This window comes from Macrosteles quadrilineatus, unplaced genomic scaffold, assembly GCF_028750875.1.
Source record: "Macrosteles quadrilineatus isolate MER2022 unplaced genomic scaffold, UCM_ALF_1.0 Scaffold_8__2_contigs__length_117827958, whole genome shotgun sequence".
In the NCBI taxonomy this organism is placed as follows: domain Eukaryota; kingdom Metazoa; phylum Arthropoda; class Insecta; order Hemiptera; family Cicadellidae; genus Macrosteles; species Macrosteles quadrilineatus.
This window is the reverse complement of record NW_026542601.1, coordinates 100,653,749-100,673,923: the sequence shown is the minus strand read 5'-3', so window position 1 is coordinate 100,673,923 and position 20,175 is coordinate 100,653,749. Positions and strand designations below refer to the sequence as shown.

At 35.4% G+C, this 20,175-nt stretch overlaps 1 protein-coding gene across 1 annotated transcript; it reads left to right on the top strand.

Annotated features, from left to right (window-relative positions):
• Positions 1 to 1,698: 1,698 nt before the first annotated feature.
• On the top strand, positions 1,699 to 6,879 carry LOC129000607 (uncharacterized). Its single transcript, XM_054427569.1, has one exon. The coding sequence runs from the start codon at positions 1,699 to 1,701 to the stop codon at positions 6,877 to 6,879; it is 5,181 nt and encodes a 1,726-aa protein (XP_054283544.1).
• The last annotated feature ends 13,296 nt before the right edge of the window (positions 6,880 to 20,175 follow it).

Here is a 20,175-nt window from a genome sequence, read left to right as displayed (position 1 = left end):
TAAAGGCTGTGACTTAGCAAATTTAATTTATCATAGCACCGGCCCTACATCGAGACACTAACATGTCAAGACTGGATTGGTTTGCACACTTAACAACCCCTCTATAGAATACTTCGCAACTGCCAAGTTATCACTACGTCTTTTACGCAAAAATGTTTCCGGACAACATCCTGTCCCCCGTGAACATTTCTCATCACGGCTACTATTAAAAGGGGGCCTGGGGGCGGAGCCCCCAGCGAGCACAAGGCGAGTCTAAATACTATACAGCCGCATATGTAACTCACTGGGGGATACAAATTCTAGACCACTTCTAGATGAGCTAGAGACTTGAAATTTTCGGCGTTTTGTAGGTCTAGTGCCCAAACCCCCGGGAAAATTCCAAAAAGTGACATTTTTAAATTTTAACCCCCCCGAAATTAAGGGTTTCCCCCCCATGTTATTCTTATGGGAAATAACATACAAAATGGCCGACTTCGTGTGCCCATCTGAACCGCTTAGAAACGTGCTAGAGACTTCAAATTTGCGTAGTATTGTAGTAGCAGATCTTACATTACCGGTGGAATATGAAAAAGTCCCATTTTCAAATTTTAACCCACCCACAAATCCAAAATGGCGGACCTCTGAAAACGAAAAAACACTTTTTTTTCAACCGGATGTAGCTCGAAAACGGTAAGAGCTAGAAAAGATTTAAAAGTATATCCAGGAACAGGAATTAAATTTTATACAAAACCCTCTTAGGCGTTTTCCAAAAATCGCACTCCTTCAGCTTCAAAAAACGCCCTACTTTCAAAATTTGGTAAATTTTTATAACATTTTTACCGGTTTTCGCCATTTTTTTATACTTAAATAATTTTTCTTTTCAAAAATTATTATTGCTTTGTATTCTACTTACTTTACTTTAAATTTTACTCATTACATGTTTCTTCGTAACTTTACTCCTTGACCCCCAAAACTTAATTTTAATCTCAAAATTTGAAGGTTTTTTGCCACTTTTACGAGCCCCATGTTATTCTTATGGAGAATAAGATTGAAATTTAATGACTTTGGTATGGTCATATGAATCGTTTAGAAACGTTCTAGAGACTTGTAATTTGGTAGTATTGTAGTAAGGGATCATAAGCTAATGGTGAAATTTTCAAAAGTCCCATTTTCAAATTCTAACCCCCCCAAAAATCCAAAATGGCGGACCTCTAAAAACTACAAAACACGTTTTTTTTCAAACAGCTATAGCTCGAGCACGGTAAGAGATAGAAAAGATTTTAAATCATTTTCATGGTCAGGAATTAAATTCTCTATAATATACTCTTCGGCGTTTTCCGAAAATCGCACTCCTTTCCCTTAAAAAATACGCCCTACTTCCAAAAATGTTAAAAAAGTTCTCGATTTATTACGTGTTTTTTTTAAATTTTCGGACATAAAGTTTTATTTTTTATGCTCCTAATTTTTTATGATGAAAAAAAAAATACTCTAATACACATTAAAAAACTTTCAACCTTTAAAAAGATTAAAAATGGCGGATTTTTGGTAAAGCAGTACACACAAGTCGCTAATGCAGTATAATGAGTTGGTTCTCGCTCTTATTTCTGCTACCAAATTTGACTACACATGTTCAAGTTTCACGATCACTTCTAATCCTATTTGGACTATTATTATTCCGATTTTTGTGATCTATACTTGTTATTCGCTTTAATTGTTGGTATGGATCACTCTTGTGTTGCTGTTGGGTCTTTCCATCAGGGAGATCTGAGATTCACTGAGAGCAACAATGCTCAGTGCATGGCTAATTCAGCCTGTGCCCTCGCCTGGCAAGTGTTCTGCGGGGGGTTCAGTACTAATGCCATTGACGAAATACTCATGGCCGGCGACCGTTTGTACAATCAATCCCGCCGTGAGTATAACGTCATGCATAGGTATCTCTTCCCCGAGGACCTTGCCAGGAACTTCGTGGTTGCAAACCATCATGTAACCATAGAGGAAATTTCCAATGTTGGTGATGGATTGTATCCTCGTTCCTACGCCGAATTGGACGATGTGACCACTTCTTTAACAGCGATGTTGGAAACGGCCATGTCCGGCGACTCTGTTGATGGCGGCTTTTTGTTCACGGGTCAATTGGTAGCAGTAGCTTTTTGGCGTTACCAAGGGCGACTCTACCTCTTTGACTCACACGCAGTGAACGAGAGTCGTCGTCGAGACATTGATGAGGTCAATAATAAGGCTCGGCTGTTTGTGTGCGACAATTTTCCTTCCCTGGCCTCCCTGTTATTGGTAAATTCGGCGTTCGTCGGTGGACAGTACTCTGTTACTAAGCTTACATTTTCCGTCCATCAAACTGTCCATACGATCGGATGTCCAGACAGTGATTTGACCCACGTTTTAGAATCTCCCTCTGAGGTAGTTGATAAGGGAACCAAAGGTCCTGGGAGACCAAAGAAAATTAAAAGAGGTCGTCCAAAAACTTTAGACACTACTCGGGAAGAGCAGGTAGATGCGGCTAAGAAGAGGTATAGAGAGACGCACCCTGAACAACACAGAGATGAGAATCAGCGGTACTCACAAAATCACCCTGAAGTGAATAGAAGGGCTGTTCGGGAGTACGACTTGCGTCATCCTGGTGCTTCTGCCGAAAGAGTTCAGATTTTTCGACTGAAAAATCCGAAACTGTCTGAACTCCAACACCTGCCAGGTCCACTTGCTCGGTCCGTAGTGCAACATGGCCCACTGTCTGTTTGGAGTGGAGAGTTACTAGAATCAATAGAGCCTTATAAATTAAAGAAGGTCAGCCTCTGGGTGGAAGACATATTCAGATGTCGTCATTGCCACGCACGGCTCTTCGAGGAAGAGAAAAACAGAAAACAATGGTGTTGCGGAGAGGGAGCATTCAACGTTCTTGACCTCCCTCCTCTGCAAGAACACTTTTATGCTGATCGTAACTTCCTGGAAAGAGCCCGTGCATACAACGATATGTTTGCTTTCTGCGCGCTCGAAGTGTCAGGCGGGTATCGTCATCCCAGTGGTCTTTCTTTTTTCAAGATCGAGGGAAGAATGTACCACCAGGTCTACAATCTGGACGCCCCAGGACAAAAGTTCACCACTCGTTCTGGGAACGTTCAGTTTGTGAATCGGTCCCGCCTGTACATAGACGACGGCGAAGAGCGCCGTAACATTGCGATGGGTAGATCGCTTGATGCCGAGATCATCGACGGTATTGCTGATTTCCTCTCGAGGGAAAATCCTTACATCGAGCATTACCGTCGATTGAGTAACGAGCCTTCTGTTACAGCTCACTTGGCTTTCGAGATAACAAGCAGGTCTACCCATGGCCCTGTTCTCGGCGATCGGCAAACAGGCGTTGAAGTGCACGCCGTGCTCAGCAATGATGAGACCGACACTGAGCCCCGGAGACTGACAATTTGGAAATCTGGTTCTGACAGACCTACATTCATAGATCTTTTACATCCCCTGATGGAACCTTTCCAATATCCCCTACTCTACCCACAAGGCACTGTGGGATGGAACGTTGGTCGTCTTGACAACAAGGGTGCTAAGCTGACTCAATTTAAGTACTCGCGGTGCCTCCTACTTTCGGAACCTCGCTTCTCTCACCTAGGCCGTCTCTCACAAGCTTGGCAGGTTGAGATGTTCGCGAGGTACGAGGAGGAGAAACTGCGTTATATTAAGTTCACGCAGCTGAAAAACACCGATAGTGCCTTGCGGGTGGGGCCGGTTGACGAGATTCGGAATGCACAGCAGGTCTTGAACGACATCGCTCGTGATGAAACCGTCCAAGGCGAGGGTGGGGTGCAGGCGGGAAAAGTCTACCTCCCAAGTTCGTTCACCGGGGGGCCCAGGTACATGAAAGTAAAATACGAAGACGCTATGGCAATCGTATCGCGCCTGGGTTCCCCCACTTTCTTTTTGACGTTTACGTACAACGCGACTTGGGAGGAGAACAAGAAAGCTTGCCCTCGTGGAGGTACTCGCAGTGACCCTAGCACTGCTTGCAGAGTTTTTAGGATCAAACTTCTGGAACTTCTCCGAGACCTGCGCAGCGGAGCAATGTTTGGACGCTCTGTCTATATCGTCTACGTCATCGAGATGCAAATGAGGGGCCTTCCTCACGCCCACATTGTTTTCAAGATTGACGGAGACGGACCAGTTCAGGCGTCCGAAATTGACTCCATCATCCGCGCGGATATTCCCTCGGAAGAAGAGGCCGGAGGCCGATTGAGGAAGTTGGTCCTAAAACACATGATCCACGGTCCATGTGGTAATGATCATAGGACTGACTTCCTCTGTTGGGACTCTGCAAAGGGGTACTGCACCAAATACTTCCCCAAGCCCTGCTGTGAAACCACCCACGTCGACGAGAGGGGATTCGTCCAGTACAAGCGAGATTATAGTAATCAGGGGACAATTGTTTCAAGAAAGAGAAACATCAGCGTTCACGATGGCTGGGTTGTGCCGTATAACTCCGCACTTTTATTGAAATACGAGGCCCACATCAATTTGGAGCTGGCGTCTACTCGCCGCGTGATTAAGTACCTCTTCAAATATCTTATGAAGGGAGGATCTCTCCAGAACGTCACAGTTACTCCCTTCAGTAAGCAAGATGATGAGGTACAGCATTACGTGACGAAGAGAATGGTGGGTGCCAGTGACGCGTGCTGGCGCTTATTAAACTTTCCAGTATCAGAATCTGAGCCGGCTGTTGAATGTCTTCCCGTCCATCTGGAAGGCAAGCAGTCCGTCCTGTTTAGACCTGGCCAACTGGCAGAGGCAGCCGCTAGGAACAGCTCTAAACTCACCATCTACTTTGACCGGCCTCGTATTTCACTGTTTGACGACGTGACATATCAGGGTTTCTATGAAAAGTTTGTGGTTCATGTCAAGCGCCCAAAAACTGCGGAGATATACGAGCACCCAGACGGCGTCCATTATATCACTGCCCGACAGCGTGGGGAGAAGGTGTGCAGACTGTTTTGGGTCTCTCCGAGCAGGACAGAACAGTACTACCTGCGTATCCTGCTTATGACTGTATCTTGCCGTGGTTATGCCGACCTCCTGTCCCGCGGTGGACCCAACTGCCGCACTTTTCAAGGGGTCGCGCGGCATCTTGGCTTGGTGCAAGACGAAAAGGAGTACCACTACGCACTGCGCGAGGCCGCCACTTTCATGACTGGCCCGAGACTTCGTTCTTTCTTTGTGATCCTCTGCAACATGGGGGCTCCTGCAGCTCTTCTGTGGGATGCTTTCCGTGATTCTATCTGCGAGGACCACATAGAGCGTAATCCTCTCGATGTTGAACTGGCCTACAAGCTAAGTCTCATCGAGATTGATCGTAGTCTCCGTCGGCAGGGCTCTTGCGTCGCAGATCACGGCCTCCCCGATGTACACGATGACACGACGGAGTTGGGCAGAGAACTGCTCTTACACGGCGAAAATCAACAGAGAGCGTTTGTGGAGGAGTGGGTGCCAAAGCTCTCTGAAGACCAAAACCGTGTATTTGAGTACGTTACCTCCGTTCTCAATGCCCCAGCCAGCGGAACGTCGTCGAAAATCATTTTCCTTGACGGTCCGGGTGGCTACGGAAAGACCACTCTTATTCGTGTCATTCTCGCATACGTGAGAGGTTGTCGTCAGGTTGCACTGGCAGTCGCCAGCTCTGGGATCGCCGCGGGTAACATGCCTGGTGGGACTACAGCTCACAGCATGTTCCGGTTGCCGCTCGACTTCGGTGACGGCACCGGCTTTTGGAACATTACCAACGGCTCCCAGCGAGCAGAGCTCATCAGAGCCGCAAGGCTTATTGTCTTCGATGAGGCACCGATGGCACATCGGTTCGTTTTCGAGGTTCTCGACAGATCCCTGCGAGACCTCATGCGTTCCAGTGAGCTATTCGGTGGTAAAATCTTCCTCTGCTGTGGTGACTTCCGCCAGATCGCACCCGTCGTCGTGAACGCTCGAACGCCATCTGATATTGTTTGCGTTTCACTTCGGGCCTCCCATCTCTGGCAGCACTTCAAAATCTTTGCCCTGACCACAGCTCACCGAACTAGTAGTTCCACGGCCTATTCAGATTTCCTTCTCGGGGTAGGCAACGGTACTGTTAGTTCGACAACTTTCTTGGAGGGACGGAACGAACAAAGTCTAATTCCGTTGCTCGGAATTAGACAAGTGACGTCTTTGACTGATTTGGTCGATTCCGTCTTTCCTGCGAACGTCCTACTCGACTCTGATCTGTGTTCGCGACGCGCAATCCTCTCGACTCTGATAGTGAACGTCAAGGAGATCAACGACCACATCTTGAACTCCCTTGACGGTCATCTGTACGAGCTGAGGAGCGCCGACACAGTGGACAGAGAAAACGACGATGGCCTGGATGTCGACGTACAACTCCTGAACACGGCTACTGGCAAGGGCGTACCAGACCATGTTCTGCGGCTGAAGATCGGCTCTGTTTGCCTTATTATGAGGAATCTCAACATCGCTGAAGGACTCGTCAACGGCACTAAAGTCATCGTAATCGGCATCACCAACCGGCTGATTACAGTGAGACTTCCCGGACAGACGCAACCTATCGGAATTCCCCGAATTACGTTTACGTTCGCGTTTGTCGAGGGTTCGCCGTTACGTGTTCGTCGACGTCAGTTCCCACTGATGTTGGCCTATTGCATGACCGGACACAAAAGCCAAGGTCAGACAATAGATTCAGTCGGTGTTGATTTACGGACCGATTGCTTCACGCACGGGCAACTGTACGTCTTGCTCAGTAGGGTCAGACATCCCGACCATATTGTCGTTCTCGTCCATACCGAACGTGTCCGAGATGGAATCGCATACGCAAAGAACATCGTGTATGGCGATCTCCTTCTCTAAACCGGACTTGACACCAGCAGTAGGCTAGGGGATCTGCTTCATCAAAACTCCCCGTCGTGACTTGACAACACCGGCAGTTGTACATAGGGGGCCTGCCTTACCAAAAGTCCCCGTTATTGTACATATTTCCATTTAGTTATTTTTTTTTAGAAATAAGTCGTTTTTTTGTGTGTTTAGTATTCTAGTTTGACAATACGATAGCGGGCCTGACTTATCAAAAGTCCCCGTTGTTGTATATTTTTTCTTTTTTTGGTAGTTAGTTTAGTTTTTGTATATATTTCCTTTAAGTAGTTAGTCAAGTTTACTAACTTTTCCATTTGTAAATATGGTTCCGACGTTTCCTGGCCTCCTCGTGGCGGAACTGGATATGCCATAAAGTTTATGGCTAACCGACAGGGAAACAAACATTACTTAATCTATTTTCATAAATATATACATGAATATCTACTACAGTCTATTTACTTCATATAACACTTTACTATTATTAACTTATCAATCAACATCAATCTACTTATCTTATACAGAAGTTTACTAACTTGTACATTTTTAAATAATTGCAAATAGGGTTCCGACGTTTACTGGCCTCCGATCTCGTTTACAAGCCATGGATCTCGTTTTTCTTGTCATCCCTTACTGTTGTCCAGAGATGGGTTACAAGCGGTTTTTCTAAAGCAAAAAGTTATAAGTAAGGTGGATTTGCTAGCGGAAAAATACCAGAGATGTTTGGGCGCAAATTCCTAACATCGATGACATTGTTGTTGAGTCCATCACAATGCTGACGAAGCCACTAACTCTCCTCCTTACCTACTTTATAACTAACATTTTACTACACTGTACTGCATAGCGTTGTAATCAAAAGTGCATACAGCTTTATGCATAATAAATTAATAACGAAAAGATAGACTTTGGTTTTGTCTTCTGTTCACATCTTATAATTAAACAAAGTAAATGCTACATGTGTTATAATACAATATAATACACCAAAGTGATATTTTAAATAGTCAAAATCTTTAGTCTCAGTATGGACAACTATTTATTCAATTAATAGATTATAACGGAATAACTAGCAACCGTAAATTAATTAATTTTGAACCTCTTGTACAGTAGGCTGCTATCGAAACTATATTGATTACTTACAAGATTGTTTGTAAGCATAACGTTAGCTTTTGCTTGATAAGGATTAGTTCATGACTGTAGTAAACTAATTAATTAGATAACTTCTGAAACCCAAAGCGTGTTAATACATGCACAAATATACTATGTGGTATGTCTGTGTAATCAAATGTTGTTGTTCAATCCGTGTATTTGGCAGTTACAATTACATTGTTAATTCTTGAGTATTAAAATGCTTACATCCTGAACTCAGAAAAACGTTGTTTCCTACAGGTTAAAAATTTCTAAAAAGCGATAAAATTATATTATTTTTTTTACCGTCTACTTCATTGGCCTTTTCAAAGTAGGATAAATCGAGGTCCACAAACTCTTGTCGGAAATCGGTCAAAACCTTTAAGTTTTTTGAATGGGCCGGGATTCGAACCTGTATCTCTTGCACAAATGTCTAGGACGCTAAACCCTAGGCTAACAACACGCCCTATAAAAGTAACATTATACCTTTTAAAGTATTGGAACATATTCTCAATGTAATGTAATATAAAAAATTAAAGAATATAGTTTTGTATTCGTTGCAGTCTGGTAATATTTGTTTACTAAATAAGTGATTTATAACCACTGCTTATTTTTTTGTGTACTTCAGTTCACGATTCTACTATCTAATTACTATCAAACAGTTTTTGTTCTTGGTTACCCTACAATAAAGTGCTTAAATTACTCAAAATTAAAGCGGGTGAACAAATTAATGTAGTGATCCCATCTCTAATGAAGTAAGTCAATTGTTTAAACTAAGGTATAAAAAGAAATCTTTGTTCCTTGTAAGAATTGTTGATTTTAGATTTTATTCAAGTACCAAACAAGGAGACGTTTTTGTTTTTCTTTTGCAAATAGGAAATTATAAAAACAAATAAAATCATAGACTCACATAAAATTAATAAATTTGAGACTAAGTACGTGGTGTAAAATACACAGTTGATTTAAAATATCATTGCCCCCTTCAGGTAAAATTAATGTATACACGCTTGGGCCTATCAACCAATTATATTTTACGCTTCAATGTAATCAAGCCTTAATGTTTTCTCACTTTAGCACAATATTTCTTTGTTAATGATTGACGTTAGTAAAAAATTATCTCCTTGTATAACATAACAAATACAATTTAGATGAATTAAAAATATACATGAAACGAATATATAGTTTTAATTATTATAACTTGGTATAATTTGATGTAATATACGTTTTAATAAAAAAGAGTACATTCAAACTATAATAAAATAAAAAGATATTTTTGGGGAAATAAACGATTGATTTTTCAACCCATAGTTGTATTAGTATTTCCTAAACTATGGTATAACTAGAACGAATTGTAACCAATCTTAATGGTAGGAATACTCATACATTAAAAACGTTACAACCGAGTTTGTGAGCTGTGTTTTATCGCTTACGAATGTGATCTATGTTTTTATTTCCTAGACATTAGAAAATCTTATACAATTGTTCTAATCTAATTTTAAGCAACTATATTTCAGTATAATAAATCATGAAAAATTAAATAGGTTAAGATATTGTTACATCTGTTATCAGCTACATCACAGCAATAACCTTGGGATTTAAAACCCAACCTGGGATTTACCCCCCCCCCCCCCAAGGGATTTACCCTTGGGATTTAATTTAACCTTGGGGTTTAAGCATATTATACCGCAGGTTTGGAATGTGAGCTTCATTCCAGAGCGTTAATAATATCGTAAACACACATAGTAGGCCTACAGAAAAAACAAATTGATAAACAAATATTTTCTAATTTTTAATACGTTTTTCTAATGTTTTGGAATTTCTTTTTCAATCTATAGCTCATTTTACTTTTATACTATAGAGTAAAACTATAAACTCTAAAAGATTATGGTCCTTATAGACCTATATTAAATGTTATTAAATAAATTATATTCAAGCAAAATAACATGTAGGGTATTACCATAATATTGTTTAACCTCTTTGTGTATCTAGTCTTGCTACAGTTATGTAGTAATGTTAGGTTTAGCAAAACAACTGTTCTAATTGGTCCACTGGTCCCAAACTAACATTAGATCTTACAATACAAACATTGAACGATAACAGTAAGCTAGTACACTATTTGTTTACATAAACGTATGCGTATTCTGCAACGTAAATTAAGCTCTAAATTTAAACTAATGATTTTTCTGGAAAAAAACACGATATATTTGAAACTGCGAATATTTCAAACTAATTTCCTTTCTAAATTCTGTTATTTTAGAAAAAATTTTGAAATATAGATTATTAGTAATGTGCCGACATAGATAATAAGATTACTTACTTTACTTGTTACTTAGTTTATTTATACTCAGCAGCCTGATGGGAAAGAAAATTATGGAATTTCAACCAATCTTAGTCATGTCAGAAAATTGATATTAAAAGTAAACCACTAATCCTTAATTAAATAATGGGTCTATGTTGAAAAATGCATTACCACAATACATTAATAAAATAAATACATTAACGATTTAAATTACATAACACCAATCTAAAATTGTGTATTTTAAGTTATCATTCTAAGACATACTAGCCAAAGACAATTATTATACTTTTGATATTTGAACTGTTTCATTTATCAGTTAATATTCATATTATTTCCTTTACACTAATAAAACGTAAGGAAAATATAGACCTCTGAGGTAATGGTGCATTTTAACTGTATTAAAATTATGTATTTTTTACGATTTATAAATATGTATTTTTTTATCTTAAAAGTAAAAAATTGAATTATAAACATGCTACATTTAATGTTACACTGTAGGATCATAAACAGATATGAGCCATAAAATGGCCTCGCATTTTATAGAAATATATCAACGTGTTCCTTAAAAGCAGCCATGAGTCACTTCTGGTCAGTTAACCACGTGCTCCATGTATTGTGTTTGTCACGACTTACAAAACTGTAGAGGTAAGAAATAGCTGTCAAAAACTCATGTGGACAATAGCTGAGGAGAAAAATAGGAACTCTCATATATAAAACTGTTCATACACATCTTCTTTTTAGATATTTATTGTTTCACATGTAAATTAAATTAGCAGGTTTGTTGCATTATTTTAATCTAAAGCTGTTCTTGTTAAATAGGTTTTCATAATATATAGTTAAAAAATATATTTTTTTCTTACAGGTTGACTTTGTAAAATATAATTTTAAGCATATATTTATTTTATGTTTGTTTTAGTTAATTAATCTCTCTCAGCTATTTTAGTAGTTAAATACCCCCGCCGCAGCAAACCTGCAGACTAAGCGAATTTCCATTTCCCTGAATGGATTTACACTAAAATGTCTCCTTAAAAATATCACATTTATTCCCTATTTAAAAAGAATCAGTTTAAAACATACTTAGGTTTGCTGCAACAGGGAGGGTAAAAGTGTTTTTTATGTAAAATGTTAATAGTTGGTAAGAAATAAAAACATTTTCCAAATTTGGGCAAAATATGTTAATAAACAAGCAAACTACAACAGTTTACTTATTCTCCATAAGAATAACATGGAAATTTTAAATTTTCAATTTTTTGGAATTTTCTCCGTAACTATTAGGCGCATTATAACGCTTCAATATACTAAATTATTTGTTTTTTAAGCTCTACAAAATAGTTTAGAAAGAAATTGCAAAATTTTATGTTTTTTGGGTCAAAAATGGGAAAAACCCATTTTTACCCCATAAAAGCCCCCATAAACCCCCGTTCCCATGGTCCGATCATGCTGGTTCGCGAACTCGTTTGAATAAACGTAGGTTTACACGTTTGTACCAAATTACATCAAAATCGGATCATTTTTGCTCGAGTTATCGCGCTAACGGACACATATATAAATATATATATATATATATATATAAATATATATATATATGAATTTGAACGGATGGTGTTTTTGGCCTCTAGGGACCTCAAAACGAAAAAAAAAATCGGTCCCGGGTCCAGGTCTTACCATGAGTACTACGGTAATAGCTTATTCCCTATATGGGAAATTCGCTAAAAACTATTATTTTTATATTTTGAGGTTATCCTGTTGAATAAACTACTGGAATGTATCAATTACAGTGTCAAAGAAAGATATTTATACCTTTGAACGTTCAAAACAAGAAAGCTGTTTTAAAATGTTAAAATAAAGTTATTTTCTCCCCTACGACATTTTTAAATAATCAAGGTATAAAATATGTACTATGCAGTACTTTATCCCTGTTCATGGATTCAAATAAAAACAAAACTATTGCAAATCTTGGTAAGACATTCTAACTTCAGTATAAATAAATTAGAAGTGCAAGTTATACATTGTATTGCAAATATATGCACATAATGTGCAACAAGTAAAGGGAGATTAATAGTTACCATAATAATTAAATTGAACAATAAAGATGATACCGAAACAAGAGGTATAATTTATCTGCAAAATAATCTTCTTTCTCTGGAAAAGACGCTCTTCCCAAGGGAAATTTCTGAACCTTGGGCATATCGAATATTGAACGGTAATCATCAAATTGGATCGTCACTGTTAACGACTTTTAACAGATTTAAAAATAATATTTTTACATTACCATTTTATATATATTGAATATATTGCAACTTTTGGTTCAGTATATTTATAAATTCACTAGGCCTATGTAAAGGTTCATTTAAATTATTCATACTCTTTCTTTAAATTCTACTAATAATTTAGTTTGTTTATAACTAGTGTATTTGTCACGTTTAATGGGATGTGAGAAATATACAACAAATAAGACTTAATTGAGACATGTTTTACCTTACATGATAATAATAATGCATTTTTAGTAAATCATTAAATAGCCTGTAAGCACCCTTGTCTCTAAACTGTACATATTTTATTTTGGTTAGTTACAGTAAATGTAATATTCTGTTCCTGTCAGTTATAAACAGTTGATTGACAGACTTTTAAACTTAAATAATTATCAATTTATTTTATAAACAAATTATATTTTGTATTAAAAACATACACACACGCACTATCAAAAATTTAAAAGGAGATTGATAGTTCTAATAATGATTATGATAAAAAAAATAGCCATAATAAGGAAACGATAGACATAATGCCCTAGGGTAACTGTTTTTATCCGATGAATAATATTTTTACCAACCTAAACTAGATTCATGTTGAATACTTTAGGAGTTTTGCCATAAAGACCTTTTAATATCATAAGCCTTAAATTATTCGTAATAAACCTTAAGTAAGTATATATAATATAGTATTTTGATAGTCCTGTTCTGTATATAGTATTTGTATAATTTATTTAAATAGACAAGGTAAATTTCACAGTGGGTGGCACTTCTTGCCTGAATTAGTTTTAGTATACCTAGTTGATAGGAGTCCACTAATCAGAAATAAAATATATTATTCTAGTATTTATTATTCTAGTTCTCAACCGGTAGCCCAAAGATCAAATACATGTAGAGTAATAATTCTGATGGAAAGGAACGGACGAAGCTCCAAAGGAAATTCCATGATAATGTAAATAAATATAATTGTTTGTAATTAATTATCACATCTCTGTTAACAAGTGATAGAAGTTTAACAATACCATGTTAAAATAAAAATAAATTAATAAAAGGCTAAAACACGATTTTTATTTTCATAATCCTAGAGAATTGTTATTGAGTGTTATCTTTTAAATTGGTAGGCTACTTAATAAATGGGACTAGCCAGAGGTCCTAACCCTACCTTTTTTAGGTCTGTACCATCAGTGGTTTTTCACTTTGCCTGATGCGTTTTCCATGAGGCCAATAACATCAATTTCCGGATGATGGTGCGCTGAACGATTTGGAAGTTCCTCGTTTTCACAGCTTCAAAATATGTTTGAGAAAAGTTATGTGAGCCATAACAGATAACTAGTTTGTCAAACGACATAAAGCATAGGCTTTGTACTTAATATATTGTACGTGGTTAGTTAAAATATTGTAGGTTAGTATTAAATTACTGAAATTTTTCACTTCCTTATTGCAAACTGTTATCATAAAATTCCATACAATAATAGGTAGTCATATAATTTTTACTCTACGTGAATCTCTAAATGTAAAACAAATAAAAGGATCACATATAATATATCCATACAAAATCTCTGGGATAACCTATAAAAGCAATAAATTATAGATCCGTTTCAGATCATACAAATCAAAAAGCTTTAATTAATATTGGTATTTAAAAAGTTTAACAACCAGTTGATCGCAAATCTTAATTTATTTGATTATAATTTGGATTACTATTTTATCAAATCGTAATTTTTTTAACATTACATCTAAAAAATAGAGACCCACAATTGGGGACTCCAAAAATACTTCTTACTTAGATCCAATCAAACATTTTTTGACGTGCAATTAATTTAATGCGAACAAATTCACTACATTCTAAAACTACCTCATAACACCACTATTTTTTTCATTTTAACAGTCTCAACGATAAATGTGATGACCAATTACCAAAAATTAGTCTTTTGATCATTAATGCATTTATACATTGTAATAATTCTTTATTTCTGCATTAGAGCATTTTAAATACAAGTATATGACAGGTTATATCACCAATACTATAAATAAAATACTTTTTCACTGAGAATTATACTGTGTTACCAATAACACACTAAACACCCCTCAAATTCACAGTCATATCTTGTTATGTATTTATATGTTCATAGTATTCATAACATGTTTTCTCGAAACTTGGCATTCTAGTATGAATGTAAAGTCTGTAAATAAGCTAAAATCAAAACAGCATAAGATTTTTTTATCTTATCTTGAGACCAAAATTCAACAATATGTTGACCAAAGCTTTAAAAGAAATAACAAGAAGGGAAGAACTAAACTGGAACCAATCAAAGAAAAGAAAGAAATGGATAAGCATTACCTATTACCAAACAATATAAAGACATCAAGAAAACTTTTGCTAAATTAATGGTTTTATTTAAGGCAAAAAACAAAATTAAAAATATTATTGGAAATCCTAAAAGTAAATTAGAAATTACGACAAAATCTGGCATAAATGCAACAAATTCAGTGTGCCCGTTGTGAGATGAAGTATGTTGGACAAACAAAAAGAAATTAAATAACCAGATTCAAAGAACACACTTCTCACATAACACACAACAAACCTGAAAAATCAGCAATAGCAAAACATTGTTTAGAAATGGACCACATAATTTTAATCAACAATACTAAATTACTAAAAATATAACAAACTCCAATGAACTAAATGCATGGGAACACTATTTATAAATAAAATGCACAATTTCTTAAATAATGATAATGGTCCAATTCAAAATGTAGTATTACTTAATTCAAAATTTACAAATTTATAAGGTAAATATACTTTATATTTCATTCTTATACATATGATTTATTTTCGAAATTTTTTTTAAATGTACTTAACAGAATATTTTTTTAACTACTCATAAATATATATATTTTATTCTTTCTAACGTCATTAGTTCTACTTATTCATACAAACACATCTCAACAAATAACTTTGTACAGTGCAATAACTCTTCCTACCAAGGAAATCAATTCTCATGGATTAGTCAGATTATTTAACATAACAATCGTATGGATACTGTGTTTATCTACTAATATAGTTACATCACATTAAAATATAAAAAAACTGTAGATATAGAAAAACTATGTCTAGTACATAAACAATGTTGTCGTTTATTACATTATTCTTTTTTGTCAAAAGCTCCCAAGTTTTTAAAAACATTACAATTTATTGAATAACAATTTGTTGACAATTAAATAACAAGAAACATAAAAAAGGTTAAGTTTTTAATACCGAAGAGTGTGTTATTCAAATATGTTTTATTTCCATATCACCTTCTCAACGGAGGTGTCACCTTCCGTAAAGCATTTCCTTGTTTCTCGACATCAAACCATTTTGCAGTGCCTTCAGGGGTAAGGCTATTGAGTGGAATGATGACCTAAAAGATTTTGATGTTCACTATGGTGCATAGCTGTGAATAAATTGAAAGAAAAACTTTGTAAGATTCTTGTTTGGTTGTTATTAAAATTAATAATCAGTTAAAAAAAGCTAAATTGTATTTTAAATAAATTACGTGTGGTATAGTTTAACTAACCTAACAATGTTTTTAGAACTGTCTTTTCGTACTTATTGATTATAAAGTTCATCTGATGTTTGCTACCTAATTTTAAAAGCCGAGAAACATATTAGTTAAAGGGGTTTGCAACAAACAACGTTTGTAAGTGGATGCCATCAAGATATAACGACATTTTTACTAGTTCTTCATCTGCAAACACCTTATACATCACTATGCAATACATTTTTAGTAATGGTTTTGCCAGTGTATAATAGTTAGCTAGCTATAAATAATTGTAACAGTTTGCTGTAAATCTTTAGTTTAGAATACTTATATTTGCACTATGTCCGTCACCGTGGCTGTTTTTGCAGACCGGGTATTCGTCCACGTTTGTAAAACCATTTAACTATTTATAATCCAATAGTCAATGGATGACGTATCCATGTTCGTGTGCGTTCTATATTGTATTTTTGTCTATTGACAAGTATAATGTGTTCCAATGATTCTATGAAGCGACAGGATCGACAATGAAATAGTTGTGTCAAAACTAGTTACCCAAGACTAAATTAGGATTGATGACGAAAAGTATGTTGTCCTATTAATACCAGCGAATAAGAATTAATAAAAGAACATTTTTTACAGAAATATTCCTGCTTAGGCCAATATAACTAGAAAATAAAATCAATGTGTTATTTTATACTTCTTTAGGTGAACCTTACATTTGTTTAATTTGGTTTTTATAATTATTAAATGTTAATTTCAAAATAGTTTTTCACGTAGGTATTGAAGAAGATAATAAAGCATTAGATCTAAGAAGATGACCTGATCAACTAACAACTCACGCCTGTTTGTACTTTTCACTGTCAGATGGCGCGCTCTTCAGTTTGTGGAATTTTTGATTGCTCACCAGAATTATCTCAATTGAATACGTAGCCAAACGGTGTCTGATGCTTTCTTCTTTTATTTCCACAACAATGACTCTTTCTTACTGATGTAGTGTTGTTTATAAGTTTAAATACTAATAAGACAAAGGCTGACAACAATATCGATGTAATAATAACCGGTTTTAATAATATGTACATTTGTTTATGATCAACTACATTTCTGTAAATAATGACTTGTGTGTAAAACGATGTAAAGGAGGCTAATTTTTCTCCAAAAAGCTATAATTATATTTTCCTAATTGTACTAGCAACTTCAAATTATAATATAAGCTACACTTTACTCAATGCAAACAAAAAAATGTTATTTTTAAGCATTTACATTTTACATATCTATAATTTACTACACTGAATACATGGCCAAATCCAAGCTAGTAAAAATTTAATTAAGCTTGTTACCAACCAAACTATATTTAAAACTATTGACCCGCTTTATGTGAGGCAATTTCATAAGAGGATTATTTTGTAATAACGTCTGGCGTTCAGTTAAGCCGATTACATTTTACAGTTCTATTACTAGAACCGAGGTTTGTTAAGCATTGATTTTGGTTCATCCAATCTATATGAACGAAACTGATGTAGCAATATAACTTGTCAGTTATAATTTATTTAATTAGTAAAATAAGCAAGGACACAAGGGGTGTTATGCATGAAATATCTTATAATGTTATGTAACCATTAGGATATTTTAAGTAAAAGAAATATCAAAATGTAAATCAAAAGTTAAGAAACTGATAATAGCTATTGACAAGAGGTTTCCACTGTTTCAAAACCGTTCCAGGGTTTAGACTTTGTAATAGGTTTACAATAGACTTAAAATATTATAAAATGTTTGCGAAACAATTGATAGTTTGGGGATTAAATCTAATTTAGAGTTAGTTATGAGTTTATTTTGGATAAAGATTTGTTTTATAAGAATAATGTTAATAAAATAAACTATTTTAATAATAGACAAATAATTTTTATTCGGTCATTTAACACAGATGCAATTTTTAATAGTAGTATTTATTGTTTGTTTTCCTGTCACATAATCTGAGTCAAGATAGTCCGAAACCAATATTCATTCAAACAAAATATTTCAATAAAATAAATATTATCAACCCGTAAAAATATTTTTCCGTTTACTGTTTAAACCATTGTTAACTGCATAAACTTGATGAAAAGTTACTCTTAATCATACATATCTGGGAATGGGAAAGATCAAAACGAATAGATTTTAATTCTAATTCATTTTTAAGCAATGTTATATGAATGTAAAATTGTCAAGTACAACAAAAAAGGTATTATCACACTTTGGAAACCTCACCTCGATGCAGGATGTATGTGACCGTAAGTCAACAATGATTTACGCCTTTTGAGATTTCCTCCAGCTGAGAATTTATTGGTTGTGTAGATACCACGTTAGGTGTTTTACAAAAATAAAGTGAACACAAAAATTTCACTTCCGTTGTTAAAACTACATAGTTTATTACAATATAGTATTAGCTTAATAAGATAAAAAATATTACTGATGGAAGAGCAGAAGTGAAGGCCTTTCTCTAAAGGATACAGTACTCTACTAAAGCTAGTGGTTTTTTTTTAAAATCGGTTTGAATGGGGAAGCCACCTGGAAGTATCGTAAAATTAAATCATTAGCTAGATAACGTATTGTTTCATTTTTAGTGTTCTGATTGTCAAGAAGCATTAATTTTATTTTTTTTACTAACTAACAAAAGACAATCTTTTATGTTTATCAAAACGTCTTTTGGTAAATACAATTTTTTACCAATGACTCATTAAAAGCTTAATACTTATAACAACATTAGTGAGAAGTCAAAGCTGAACGTAGTTTATGAGGGATTCAAGTTTCGATTTCACAAAACATTGAAGAACAATGTTCAGCGATGGCCACGTAAGTCTTTCATAAAGCTATTTGTTACCAATGAAATAATTTAAAAACAGACTGACCACAATCATGACCGATGTGGCGATTCCGTACTGAATAGGCAAAGGCTAAATAATAACTCAAAACGAAAAGCTCGTTTGTCTGTTCTCCCTAAGTTGACAAAAAGTGCTTAAGAACCCATTTTTTTAGGGAGAGAGGGAAAATTCTTTTACGCACACATGTAGCCAGCCTGTAGTGTGAGACTCCTTAATTTATCATAAATGTTATGGTTTGGTTTATATTAAACAAACCATATCCTTGGCCGTAATTATAATCTGTTTATACTTGGGCCGCAACTCGTACAATTTTTTTTCTGTCTAGGCCGCAACTCATACGTAAAATGAGGTTTGAGCCGCAACTCACCAACACCGTAACAACGATATGTGAAGAAAATACTCATATCCACCATCCCCCCAGTTTTATGTTGTACGTTTTAACAGTCTATTTATAAACTTTCTGTAATGTAAGATAATGTGAAATCTTAAAGAGGTTTACCGAAGTCGCTTGATACCTTTTTTTTACCTAATCGTCTTTTGATAGTCACAATAATTTGCACTAGTTTTATTGGTAACGTTAATATCAAGTCGTTTTAACAAGACAGGCTCGGCACAAATTGTCTCTAAACACAGGCCAAGGAATAGATTTCCCTTGAGATCTTCTGTACAAGTAAACCCAAACAACGGCCGAACTAAGCTGAGCTTTGGGAAGCTACTAACTTAGTAACTTAGGGAAAACCTATACAATATTAAATATTGATTAACGCTAGTCACTAAAGTAACCATATTTCCTCTTACGATTTCAAAATTTGAAGAGTGACATTTAAACTTTAGCATTATACAAATTCCATTTGGGGTTTACAACAGAAAGCATTAGCCAACTAGTGTTACACATGATCACCTTCTGGTTTACTTTTACATTAAACTCAAATTGTACCGTTAAGAAGAGCCCAAAATAATATTCCATAACTGTTCTAAAATGTTATGCTTATACAAATAAAGTTACGACAATTTAACCTTCAAAATAATAAAAAAACGCACACGGTTGATTTGAACTAAAATTTATATACTTCTATTATTTTGTTACAAATTAACAAATTGTAATAATGTTTATGGAATTCACTGAAATTTACTACACTGTGTACGTTCAAATATATTTTATTTTTAGAATAAAAACGAGAAATAAAAAAATTATAGAGAAATCTAATAGTAACTTTTATTAAATCAATCTGATTTGGTGT

What these genes read in the sequence shown, in the direction of transcription:
- LOC129000607 (XM_054427569.1), top strand. Translation starts at nt 1,699, where the DNA reads ATGGATCACTCTTGTGTTGCTGTTGGGTCTTTCCATCAGGGAGATCTG.